This window comes from Manacus candei, unplaced genomic scaffold (assembly GCF_025592945.1).
Source record: "Manacus candei isolate 608988 ecotype Guabito, Panama unplaced genomic scaffold, ASM2559294v1 h1tg000003l, whole genome shotgun sequence".
Lineage (NCBI taxonomy): Eukaryota > Metazoa > Chordata > Aves > Passeriformes > Pipridae > Manacus > Manacus candei.
In genome coordinates, this window is record NW_026138051.1 from 18,676,423 (window position 1) to 18,689,698 (window position 13,276).

At 63.7% G+C, this 13,276-nt stretch overlaps 1 protein-coding gene across 3 annotated transcripts; it reads right to left on the reverse strand.

The window, feature by feature from the left end:
- Positions 1–1,535: 1,535 nt before the first annotated feature.
- KLF8 (KLF transcription factor 8) lies at positions 1,536–8,731 on the reverse strand. Of its 3 annotated transcripts, none has more exons than XM_051791404.1 (5): positions 8,651–8,731; positions 4,143–4,686; positions 3,453–3,579; positions 3,212–3,345; positions 1,536–2,499 (listed from the first exon to the last, which is right to left on the reverse strand). In XM_051791404.1, exons 1-5 carry the CDS (start codon positions 8,675–8,677, stop codon positions 2,318–2,320), a joined length of 1,014 nt encoding a protein of 337 aa, XP_051647364.1. In that variant the 5' UTR covers positions 8,678–8,731; the 3' UTR covers positions 1,536–2,317. The 3 variants fall into 3 exon arrangements, with proteins under 3 accessions (XP_051647364.1, XP_051647384.1, XP_051647374.1); XM_051791424.1 differs by lacking the exon at positions 8,651–8,731 and adding an exon at positions 5,571–5,593; XM_051791414.1 differs by lacking the exon at positions 8,651–8,731 and adding an exon at positions 4,770–4,834.
- Between the last annotated feature and the right edge of the window lie 4,545 nt (positions 8,732–13,276).

Here is a 13,276-nt window from a genome sequence, read left to right on the forward strand (position 1 = left end):
CCCCAGCCTGTCCATATATCTGGGGTTGCCCCATCCCAGGGGCAGAATCTGGCCCTTGCCCTTGGCAAACTCCACATGGTTGGTGGTTGCTCATGTCTGATCTGTCGAGGTCTCCCTGCAGGGCCTCCCTCCCTTCCAGGGACTCAACAGCTCCTCCCTGTTTGGTGGTGTTGGCAAAGTTACTGAGCATCCCTTTGAGTTCTGTGGCGAGGTCAGGTCAGGTCAATGAAGATGTTGAAGAGCACAGGGCCGAGGAGGGAACCCTGTGGAACCCCACTGGTGACCAGTGTCACCCCAGTCACTGTCACCCTTTGTGCTCAGCTGCTCACCCATCCTGTAACACAGTTATCCAGCTGTGGGCTCAGTTTGTCCAGCAGGATCCTGGGAGAGACACTATGGAAAGCTTTGCTGAAGTCCCAAAAGATTCCATCTCCTGGCTTTCCTAGATCAGCCACGTTACCCTGTCCCAGAAGGAAATCAGGTTGGATAAGCAGGTCTTTCCCCTGGCTGCAACCAGTTGTCCTCCAGGTGTTTTTCAGTACTTCCCAGAAAAATCTTTTCCATGATTATCCCGGGCACTGAAGTGAGACTGACAGGCCTGGAGTTTCCAGGATCCTCCTTCTTGCCCTTATTGAAAATGGGGACAACATCCTCCAGATTCCAGTCAGCTGAGAATGCCCTGGATTCCCAAGACCACTCAAAAATCATGGAGAGAAGTTTTGTGATGACATCAGCAGCTCCTGAAGGATTCTGGGATGAATCCCATCAGGCTCCATAGATTTGTAGGGATCCAGCTGGAGCACCAGATCCCACATGATTCCAGGCTCCACTTGGAGTTGGTCATTTTGCAGTCACAGTCCTGCAGCTCAGGGCACTGAGGCCCCCCTTGGTCCATCATCCATGCTGAAGATGGAGACAAAGAAAGGGTTAAACCCCTCTGCTTGTCCCTGTCCCTGCTGGTGAGGTGACCACCCTCATCCTGGAACAGGATGATGTAATTTCTACACTGCCATTAATATATTTGAAACATTCTTCCCCATCTGGCAGCTTGCCAGCCCCTCTGCCCCAGGCCTGCAGCTTGTGGGGGGCTGTCGTGCCCAAGTGCAGGACCTGGCACTTCACCTGAATCACCTGTGCCCACCCTCTAGCTGTGCCCAGCCTCAGGGAGGTCAGCAACCACAAAGCTCTGCCCATGAACACCCTGAAGTGGAGAGGAAAAGCAGTATCCCAAGCTGCCATCAGTTGTTTTTAGGGGCCACGGGTCTCTGAACTGTCCCCCCAGACCCTCCCCACACCAGCTGCTCCCTCCCCAAGCAGCCAAGGCAAAGGCATCAGCTCCAAGAGACGTTTTGGGAAGCTCGTCCCTCAAACCAGCCCCTGCAGGGACAGCCTGAGGATTAGGGTGTCATGGGCCCCCCACCCATCACCCTTCCCACCACTCAACAGCTTCAACCCCAAATCCTGCCACCCTCCCAGAAACCAGGGGGAGGTTGGCTGAGGGGGAAGGAGGAAGAAGAAACACTCCACAAAAACAATTATTAAAAAGCAAAGTGTGTGGCCACAGCCGCTGGTTTAACTTAGAAATGCTTCACGTGGCCCAGAGGCTTCCAAAAACCCCGAGAGCTGGTGGCTCTCATTCCCCCCACCCTGTCCCACCCCCTCTTAAAATTTCCATAAAATCAAAGTTTCATGTTCCACAGAGTTTCCCTTTTTGTGGTGGTGGTGGTGGTGGCCTTGTTTGTGGGTCACTGTGGGGTTGTGTTTCCCCCTGTTCTTGCTTCCTCTTTTCCTCTTGGCCCTCGACGTGACCCCAGCACTTCCCACAAAGCCCAGCACACACTGAGGGACACACAGAGGTGACACTCCAGAGTCCCTTCTCCCACTGGGACAGTGTCTGGGAGGGAGAGGGAAGAGGCCAACAGCTCCTGCACAAGGGCCTCGTTGCCTCCCTGCCCTTGCCATGGCTCCCAGATTTGCCCCCAGGCACTGGGAGGGGGCAGGGGACAATGAGCACACCAGGTGGAACAGGCTGAAGAGACGCGGGTCAGGAGGCAGCTGCTGGATGAATCCCGGGTGAAGAGTCAAGGAGGAGCCTCCAGCCGTGCCGAGTGGGGAGGAGAATCCCAGGAAACAGAAGAGTTGGGGACAAGAGAGAAGGAGGAGCAGTCCAGAATCCAGTTTCCCACGCTGTGCCAGCGGGGCTCCCGCAGCGGGCACGGGCTGCTCACAGTTAGCTCGGCCTCTCCGCTCCCACAGTCCCTGCACACGGAGGGGCACGGGGGCCCCTGGCACCCCTGGCACCCCTGGCACCCCGAGTTCACATCATGACGTGCCGCCGGCGGTGCAGGGCCAGGTGGTCGGAGCGGGAGAAGCTGCGGTCGCAGTCCGAGCAGCGGAAGGGTTTGATGCCCGTGTGCTTGCGGAAGTGCCGCGTCAGCTCGTCCGAGCGGGCGAACTTCCAGGTGCAGCCTTCCCACGTGCACTTGTAGGGCTTCTCACCTGTGGGGGGGAGGCACAGAAGGGTCAGCGCTGCCACAGCGACCCCCGTGTGCCCCCCAGCTATTCCCAGGGAAGGGCAGTTCCTTGGTGCCTCCAAAGAGTCGCCGCTGAGCCCAGGGACAGACCACGTGTGGCCCGGGGTACCGGCACCACGAAAGGGCCAGCACAGAGCACAAGAGATCCAAAGGTACCCTGACACAGGGCACCAGCACCCTGAGCCCCCAAAAAGACTCCCCAGTCTTTGGCAGAGGGTGCCAGAACCCCTAAAGGGCCACCCCTGAGCCCAGGGATGGACCACACATGGCCTTGGGTACCAACACAGGGCCCAAGTGCCCCAAAGGTACCCAAGGGGGCCACCCTGAACCCTGACAGAGGGTAACAGCACCCCCACAGAGCACCCTGTGCCTACAGAGAGCATCTCCCAAGAGCCCCCTATGACCCCAGAGGAAAGCCTCCAGCCCTGACACAGGGTGCCAGCACCCTGAGCCCCCAAAGGGCCTCTCCAAGGGCCCCTCTCTGTTTTTTTCAAAGGGCCCTGCACCCCCTAAAAGGCCTCCCCAAGCCCCCAGAGTGTCCCCTAGCTCTGGCATGGAGTGCCAGCACCCTCAAAAGGTCACCCCAGAGCCCAGGGATGACCCACTATCACCCTCCCAGCCCATCCCTGGGTGCCCCGAGCCGATGGGGGTCCTGGGGACACTGCTCCTGCTCCCACCTGTGTGTATTCTCCGGTGGGCTTTGAGGTGGGAGCTCTTGGTGTAGACCTTGTTGCAGCCCTCAAAGTCACACTGGTGGATGCGTCGCTTCTTCAAGTCGGGGGAGTCGGCCCTGGGCCCCCTCACTGCCGGCCTGCGGGAGGAGGGAGGGCTGGAGGCACAACCCTGGCACCCCTGGGCTTTGTGGGGCACCCAGGGGGCACAAACCGGGAGGGGAGGCACAGACAGGGTGAGACTCACTCTCTTTGGAGGTCCTGGAACGGGGCTGGGCCGCTCTCCGAGGCGCTGTCCTCGCTGTCGCTGTTCATGTCCATGGGGAACACGGAGCCCGGGTCCATTTTCACAGGTGGGGTCCGGGATAGGAAAGCTGTTGGCACAGAAAGAGGGAAGGGGTGAGGCAGGTGAGCACAGAAAAGGGACAATCCCAAAATCACCCACCCCTACAGCATCAAAACCACCATCCCCCTGCTCCCACAGGGCATCGAACACTCTCCGTCCCCCCACGGAATCAAATCCAATTGGGCAGATGGAGAAACTCCTGAGGCGGGGAACAACTTGGGGGGCACCCTTTTGGCTGCCTGCTCCTGCCCAGAGGAGGGCACATCCAGGGAATGTCCTGGGAAAGGGGATTGCAGGGGGCACAGGAAGCAGGCGAACTGAAACCAGAGCTGCTGGCAGCGGGCAGCCAGTGGGAAGGGCAGGCAGACTGCCAGCAGCAGCATGGGTGGAGGACAGGCAGTGCCATGCCCCACGTGTCCCCGCCCTGCCGTGTCCCCTGAGGGGCACAGGCTGGGGGCTGAGGGCGAAGGTGGCACACGGTGCGTGGGGGGGGGAAAACACCCCACAGTGGAAAAACCTGATCCCCTTAAAGAGTGAGGCGGGACAGACGCCCCCCCCTCCCACCCCCCCAAACTTCAGGGCTGCCCTTACCGGACCCCGCGTTCTTGCCATCGCCCCCGATGAGGGGCACGGTGATGGCGGTGACGCCGTCGGTGGGCACGGTGGTGTAGACGACGGGCAGCGACTGCACCACCACGGGGATGGTCTGCAGGTTGCCCATCTTGCTGGGCAGGTTGACGGAGGGGATGGTGTGAATGACGTGCAGGATCTGCTGCCCGCTGCTGCCCTGCGTGGACGCCAGGATGGAGCCGGGCGACAGCACGGCCGGGATGGCCGAGGTGGAGCTGAGGCCCGAGGGCGGGATGGACACGGTGGCGGGCGCGGGCAGCGGCGGGGCCACCAACATGGGCGAGGACTGCACCGAGGAGGGGGGAGGCGGAGGTGGCGGCGCCGAGGCGGGAGCCACCTTAGACTTGTTGAGCGAGAGATCCACGGGCTCAGCCTGCGGCTGGCTGCAGTCGCTGGCCAGCAGCTCCTCGGGGGGCTCCGTCTTGATGTCCGCCAGCAGCACCGGCGGGTCGAGGGGGCCCTCGGCCAGCAGCGCCGACGAGCTCATGGCGGGCGTGGCCTTCCCCTGCGAGAGAGACAGACAGAGAGAGAGAGAGAGAGAGAGAGGAGAGAGACCCGTGAGCGCTGAGGGGAAACTGAGGCACCAACCAACAGAGTGAGAGAGAGGGGGAAGGACTCGGCGCCTCAGGCGGCGCCGGGGCCGGGCGGGGCCGTGAGGGGCGGGCGGGACCCGCCGGGAGGGGCCGTCACGGCCCCTCCCGGCGGGTCCCGCCCGCCCCTCACGGCCCCGCCCGGCCCCTCACGGCGGGTCATGGCGGGTCCCGCCCGGCCCCTCACGGCCCCGCCCCGCCCGCGCGCGCCTTTGTGCCGGCCCAGACCCCGCCCCGCGCGCGCCTTAAAGGGGCCGCGCCCTCCCCCCCGCACCCCACCCATGGGGTCACTCACTCGCTGACCCCCCCCCCCCGCCCTCCACCCCCCCTACCCCTCTTCCCCCACGCGTGGCCGCGGAGCTCAGCGACCCACCCGCAACCCCCCCGCAACGCCGGCAGCGCCATCTCACCCCCGACCCAACCCCCCCCCTTCCCTCCCCCGCCGTGAGGGGCGAGGTGCGAAGGGCCCCGCGGCTCCACCCGGGCTCGGCCGCGCGGGTGGAGCTTTCTTAAAGGGGCCAGCGAGGCAGCGGGGACCACCCCCCCCCCCCCACACACACACACCCCTCAGGGCTGCCGTTCCGCGACACAACACCGTGGAGCAACAGGGACCCCCAAACACCCCCGCGCCCCCCCCTCAAGACACGCGTGGGGGTGCCCGGCACGCGGCGGCCACGGGGGACCCCCCCCCTCCGCAAAGCTGCGCCTCGTCACCTCCCCTACAGTGACCCTCCAGACCCTCTGCACCGACCCCGGGACCCCCCTGCGCTGACCCGGGACCCCCTCCCCCGGCACGTACCTGCCCCCGCAGGGCCCGTCCCCGCCCGCGGAGCCCCCACGCACCGGCCCCGCGCGGCCCCGCCCCGCCACACCCAGCGCCGCGCCCCGCGCACTCGGCCCGGCCCCGCACGGGGCGGGGGGGGGGGGGATAGAACACACCCCCCCCGAACCGGTACACACCCCCCCGAACCGGTACACACCCCCCAACACCGGTACACCCCCCCCCGAACCGGTACACACCCCCCGAACCGGTACCCCCCCCCTGAACCGGTACACACCCCCCCGAACCAGTGCACACCCCCCAACACCGGTACCACCCCCCCCGACACCGGTACACACCCCCCCGAACCGGCGCACACCCCCCCGAACCGGTGCACACCCCCCAACACGGGTACACACCCCCCGAACCGGTACACACCCCCCCGAACCGGTGCACACCCCCCAACACCGGTACACCCCCCCCCCCGATCAGACACCGACCCCCGAAACGCGCACAGCCACGGTCACGCCTCGGAGGGACACCCCACACCCCCCCTCAAAGCACCTCCACACACACAGCCAGGGAACCCCACCAAGCAGAGCCACGTATTCACCTGGGGACCCCCAAACCACCAGGAACCTCCCCCCAAACAAAGCCAGGGACACCTCCACCCCCCCACATATTTGGCTAGGGACCACCAAACCAAGGAGAACCTCCCCAAACAAAGCCGGAGACCCCCTCTTGTACCCACATGTTCACCTGGGGACCCCCAAACCACCAGGACCCCACCCCAGACACAGTCAGGGACCCCCTCCCAGTACCTACATATTCACCTGGGGCCCCCCAAACCACGAGGGACCACCCCCTCCCCAGACACAGCCAGGGAGCCCCCCCAGACAGAGCCAGGGACCCCCCTGGACACACTCAGGGACCCACCCCCAGTACCCACATATTCACCTGAGGACCCCCAAACCATGAGGGTCCCCACCCCCAGACACACAACACTCAGCCAGGGACACCCCAAGCAGAGCCAGAGACCCCCACATATTCACCTGGGGACCCCCAAACCACCAAGAAGCCCCCCCAGACAAAGCCAGAGATGCCCTCTCATACCCACACGTTCATGTGGGGACCCCCAAACCACCAGGACCCCCCCTCAGACACAGTCAGGGACCCCCTCCCAGTACCCACATATTCACCGGGGGACCCCCAAACCACGAGGGACCCCCTCCTCCCCCAGACACAGCCAGGGACCCCCCCCAGATAAAGCCAAGGACCCCCCTGGACAGAGTCAGGGACCGACCCCCAGTACCCACATATTCACCTGAGGACCCCCCCAAACCACCACATACCCCTGAAAGAAAGCCAGAGACCCCCACATATTGACCTGGGGACCCTCAAACCACGAGGGGACCCCCCCAGACACAGCCACACACAGCCAGGGACCCCCTCAAATAAAGCCAGAGACTCCTCCCCAGTACCCACCTATTCACCAGGGGACCCCCAAACCACGAGGGATCCCCCCAAAACAGCCACAGACACACAGGGACCCCCCTAAGCAGAGCCAGAGGGCCTCCAAGGAGAGCCACAGACACCCCCCTCAGTACCCACATATTCATCTGGGGACCCCCAAACCACCAGGAACCCCCCCCCAGCAAAGCCAGGGAACCCCCCAGTACCCCCATATTCACCTCGGGACCCCCCAACACACACACTCAGCCAAGGACCCCCCCAGACCCCCCCAGACAGAGCCATGGAGCCCCAAAACACCCCCTCCACCCAAAAACAGTTCCTCTCTCAGCCAGGGGCCCCCAAGACGCCCCCACAGAGCAAAGGACCCCCAAAACACCCACCTGAAGAATCACAGATCACCAGGACCCCCAAAACACCCCCCCACAAGCAGATATCGCCCCCAAACACCTCGAGTCACAGCCACTACCCCCCAAGACCCCCACGCTTGGCCAGTGCCCCCCAAGACCCCCGAAACACCCCCCCAGTCAGACACCTCCCCCCCAAAAAAACACACCGCAGGACACCCCCAGACAGACACACAACTGTCCCCCCGCATCTGGGTACCCCCAACCCACTCCCGGAGCCCCCCCAGGGCCCCCAAACCAACCCCTCACGCGCGAGGAGTCCCCACAAACAGATTCCTTTTGGGGGGGGAGCACAAAGGGGCGCCCCTTCCACCCCGGGGAGACCCTCCCCAACCGCATTTTGGGGGGGGTCTCTGGCACCCCAAAGTCCCGCGGGGTTGGGGGGGGGTGAGATGGGGCAGGGGCTCGTTGCACCCCCAAATTCCAGCCTTGCTGCCCCCCCCCCCTTCATCAGTGAACTGAATTCCTCCGTCCTCAGCCTGGGCACACCCCAGACCCACCCAAGCGTGGCGAGGGGGAACTGTGGGACCCCTCCCTCCACCCCACACATCGGGGGCTGCTGTTCTCCCCCCTCCGCAATAATTAGTCCCTCCCCCCCTTTCGCCCGAAACAGCCTAAAGAAGGATTTGGGGTGACCTTGGCGGGGGGGTGGCTGGGTAAACGCCTTCCACCCCCCTCCCCCGCTTTGTCCCCTGCGTGTCCCCACCCCCGGGGTCCCCCACCCGTGGGCGTGGGGGGGTCACGCCCCGCCGCCGCCACCGCCACACCCCCCCGTGGAATTTCCTCCGCGCTCCACCCTCCGCTCGGGACACGGCGCGGGGGGAGAGGAGGGAATACAAAGAGGGGGAACTCAGGGAGGGGGGATACGGGGGCCGGGGGGAGGGGAGGGGGTCAAGGCGAAAAAAGGGGGGTGTCCCTTTAAGAGCAAAGGGCGTGGGAGGGGGAGGGCCGGGCGGGGCCGCCCGCGGGGACCTCCCGGCCGCGGGGGGGCGCCCTCCGCGGAAGCGCGCGCGGCGCGCGGGGGGGGACACCCCACGCGCGACCTCCGCGGGGGGGGGAGGGAAAGGGGGACGGGGGGGAGAGACGGGGGGGAGCCGGACCCTCCCCCACCCACCACCGCCCCCTCCCCGCCGTCCCCGCGTTCACACCCCGCACGCCCCCCCCCGCCCCCCAAAACCCACCCCAACAGACCCCACGCGCGACCCCCCCGGAGCCCGCCCCCCCCCCCCGGTGCCCCCTCACCGTCCCCGCCGCCTCCTCCGAGCGCATCCCCGGCCGGCGCCGCCGCCGCTGCCCCCGGGGCGGTGCCGGGTGGGGCGGGGTGGGGCCCCCACGGGCGGGGAGGGGCCGCGTGGGGCGGAGCTCCCCTCCCCCACCCTCTCCTTTTTTTTTGGGGTGGGGGGTGCCCCGCCCTGGAGGTGACATCATCGGCAGCCAATGGGCGGCTCCCCGCGCATCCGGCGTTGCCATGGGAACGGACGGGGGTTTTGGGGATGGGGGGGTGAACCCCAACTTGCTCCCCCCCCCACGAAGGGCACACCCACCCCCCAAGGAGGGCACCCCCAAATCGGGGGGTGGGGGTGGTGCTGCTGAGACCTGGTGAACTCGTGTCAGCGATGGGGGGGAGCAGAGACCCACCCTTTTGGGGGTCGTGTGCCCCCCCCCCGTGACTGAGGGGGGGAGCATCCCACTGCACCCCCACCCCAGAGGGGCTTCGGACACCCCCAAATCCTTGGGCTGGGCACCCCTGGGGGCCCGGGGTGGGGACAGGGCATGATGTGGCCCCCTGGGGGGGGATGTCATTCCTAAAGTGGGGGGGGTGCACTGCCCGCACCCCTCCCTGCCCAATCTCTGCCTCACCCTACAGGTAACCCCCCACCCCCAAATATTTGGGTACCCCCTTGGCACCCCAGCTGGGGGGCACCCCTGTGGCTCTGGGGACAGTGGGGGGCCCCCGGGTTTGTCGGGGCTGTGGCAGAGCTGGGGGAGCCTCCCCGAGGGGCTGCAGCCACAGGAGGGGCTGGGGGTCCCCTGGCCCCTTCCCAGGGTTCCTGGGGAGCCCCAGGGCACAGCTGCCACCTGGGAATCCACCCCCCACCCACCCCACGCTCCCCGGGCCCCCACGATTTTCCAGCCCCTTGTTCCATGGGGACCTGGCAGCTCCCAGTGCAGTGTCCCCAACCTCGGGGTGACCCCACTCTCGAGGTGTCCCCAGTCTCTGGGTGACCCCAATCTCAAGGGGTCCCCAGTCTCAGGGTGCCCACAGTGACCCCACTCTCAGGGTGCTCCCATTCTCGGGGTGACCCTACTGTCCTCCCCCTGCACTGAGTTTGCCAGGGCTCAGCTGCTGGCTGGGGCATCCCCGGGCGGGTTAATCACCCCCTGACCCAAAAAATGTATCTCCTGCCCCAACTCAGGTCATCCCCAGGGCTGTTTCACACATGGCCAGGTGCCCTCCACCCACCATGTCCCCCCCCAGGGGTGACTCAAGGCCAGCACGAGTGACCTTGGCCGAGAAGCTGCAGCTCCTCCAACCACCACAGAGCTCAACTGGGGGGGAGGAGGGACCCCTGTGACCAAAATGACCCTGTTTGGGAAAAAAAAATGTAATCCCACCCCCTAGAAATGTGAGGGAAGGGGTCACCTCCCCGAGGAGGGGTCACCCTTGACCGGCCTCCCCCGGGAAGCTTTTGGGGCCAGAAAAGTTTTTTTGGGACCACAAAAGCTTTGTGGGGAGGGAGTTGTGTGGTGGGAGTGGGCCCTGGAGGGACCTCCACCCTTGGGACCCCCACCCCGACGGCACTGAGCTGAAGGAGCAGCTGCAGGCCCTGCAGTGCCAGGGGAGCTCCCAAAAAACACAGGAGAAAGGGGGGAATGGGTCATGGGGTTCCCTCGAGGTCCCTGTGGCAGCTGGGGGACCCAGGGCACATCCCCCCCTCCTGCTCTCCCTGGAAGGGCATCCCTGAGGATGAATTTGGACAGGAGGGGACACACCCCGGGTTGTGCTGGTGCTGGGGGGGGCCCTGCAGCTCCAGGGGGCCCCATGCCCATGGCACTGGTGCCTCCTCCAGCAGCTCTGCCCCAGCAGGAACTGGGCAGGAAGGGCTTAGGGAGACCCCACATCTGGGGGGACACAGAGGAGGCAGAGGCAGAGGAGGGAAGGACGGGGACAGCCCCCCCAGGAAGGGGCTCTGTGGGGTCCCCTGGGCTTTGTCACTTCCCAAGGGGAAGGTCCATCACCTCCAGCCTGTGGGATCCAAGCAGCAGCAGCTGATCCCAGGTCCAGGGGATGGACAACACCACTGGGGCTGGGCAGAAGGTGAGGGACAGGGAAGGGCCATGGAAGGAGAGGGGGGTCACAAAGAAGGACAAGCAAAAGAGCGAGAAGGTGGCAGCCCCCAGCAGCCCTCCAGCCCTTCGGGCAGCAGCAGCACGTGCTGGGCTCCAGCAGAGGTGGGGGTTGTTCCTGCCCACCCTGGGAGCAGCCAAACAACAAAAGCACCCCAGAAACGGGTGGTTTGCTGTTCTCCCGCCACCTCAGGTGAGGAGCTGGATGTGGAATATCCCAGATCCCTCCTCCATGCAGCCATGGAAGCCAGGGCAGTGGTCTCCAGGTTAACCACAGGTGTGATCCTCGACTCCACAAAACCCACAGGACCTTGGCCATGCACCGTCCTGCCTCTCCCCTCCCTGCTGAGCCTGATCCACCACATCTCCAGGTCCAACTGCACCAGGATGTTTCCTTCCACAAACCACTTCAGCTCCAATAGGAGATGGTCCCTTCTCACTGCTCTGCTGAGGGAGCAGGTCCCTCCATCCCAGCACTGGCCTCCTGGAGCTCTGGTTTGACCAAACACTTCAGGTGGGCTCAGCTCATCCCTCCAAGGGCAGGTCCCAACCCCTTCCAGCCCAGCTAAACACACCTCACCTTGTTCTTGACGTGCGGAACTCTGGAGCAACCCCGACACCCACAGCTTCCAGAAAAATGGGTGGAAAACTAAAGGAACTCTTGTGGCTCAAAGGGTTGGGATGAACATTAAGAATCCCCATGACCACTGGCGAGGGAAGATGAGACTGTTCCTCTCCTTACAGCACTTTGAGACCAGCCTTTGCCCAGTTTGGGGGTCCCCAGCACATCAAAAGCAGGGATGGAGGCACTGGAGCACATCCAGGAGGTGCTGGGGCACCTTGGGAAAGAGCCAGGTGGCTCTCCTCGTGGAGATGGTGGTGGCAGGACAAGAGGCACCATGGGAAGCTCCAATATGTGGATTTCTATTCTTAATTTTAAAATGCTGAGGGTGATGACACAACAGAAATCCATCCTTGGAGATGCTCATCTCAGCAAGGCCAGGCCCTCAGCTCCCACCTGGACCTGCCTAGAGCAGGACAATGGCCATGGAGATGGGGCCAGGCTGCAGCTGGGTGAGATCCAGCACCATATGATCATAACCACCCAAAATCATCCCCAGCTCACACGTGGGAAAGACCCTCATCTGACAGAAGGTCCCACAAGGACTTGGAGATCTTGGATCTTCTGAACTCCAGGCCCCTGGGGATGGTGTGGATGCTCCTCACGAGGTGCCTACAAACCACAGTTGAGCAGAGCAAGGCTACTGCCAGGGATTTGCAGAATCCATGCTCCCCACTGGATGTGCTGGAGGAGCTGGATCCCAGCTGGATCCCAGTGCCTGGCAGCTGGTGAGCACCACAGACCTATGTCCATCCCACCCAGCCAATTCTCCTGGGGACAGCCAGGTGCTGCTAAGGAGGGAAAAGCAGCAGGGGTACCCTCAGGGAGAGCCCCATAAGCCAAGTTGACCCTAACACAGCCCATCACTGCTCACCCTAAAGCTGACCCGACTTGGACCATCCACAGTCCAACGCAGGAAGGGAACAGTCAGAAAATTTGGGAGCAATACCCAAGACAAACACAAGGACCCCAACCTGCCCAGCCCCAGGGAACCCACCCTGGGCCTCACAGCAGCTCTAGGAGGAAAGGAACAGGGCCAAGGGGGGGATTCACTCAGGATCTCGGTGACAGGTGGCATCAAGTTTCTCCCAGTTCCAAGGTCAAGCACTGACGGAAAAGGACGGATCGCTGCCATCTCATCAGGGTTTGGCTCTTTGGGACAGGATGTGTGTGTGAGCAACATCTGGAGCAGCACCAGCTGGTTTTTGCTGTGAAGATCTGCCAGAGAAAGGAGGAAGAGTTTTCCAGGAGTGGGATGAGGGTGCTGAGCCTGATCCCCCAAAGCTCCCTGCTCAGATCTGGGGAGAGGCAAACAAGCCAACACGGTGCTGCTGGAGCATCTTGCTACAAAGCCACCTGTGTTTTGTCACAGGAGGTTTCACAGAGCAGCACCAGCAGCACCTCTGCCAGAGCAAAAGCACAAGGTTGATTCCCAAAATCCATGTATTTTAGGAAGAGAGATTTCCAATCAGAGAACAGCAGATCTTTAGCCCCAACACTGGATCACTGGTCCTGACGGGCTCCAGCCAGGCCAGACCCGGCACATGGGGTTTGGCTCCTGAGCAGCTCCCAGAACACTCCTCCCTCACCCCCATTCCCACCCCTTAACCTTATCCCGCTTCCATGTGCTGAAGTTTATCCCCTAAGGAAGCCCAACAACTCCTCATCTCCATGGAAATGATGCAGCATTCCCACTGTCCTTCCCCCGGCTCCGGCAGGATCAGGGATAATGTGTTGGGATAAGGTGCTCCCAGCAGGTGCCTCAGTCTTCCTGGAACTGTGGCTGTGACCCATCTTGTGCTGTCCTGGAGCTGCAAGCAGAGCCCTTCCTGGTTATCCCCTGGAGCTGGATTCCCAAGGCTCCAACACATGGATCAGCAGCGACTCCTCCTCTTGCT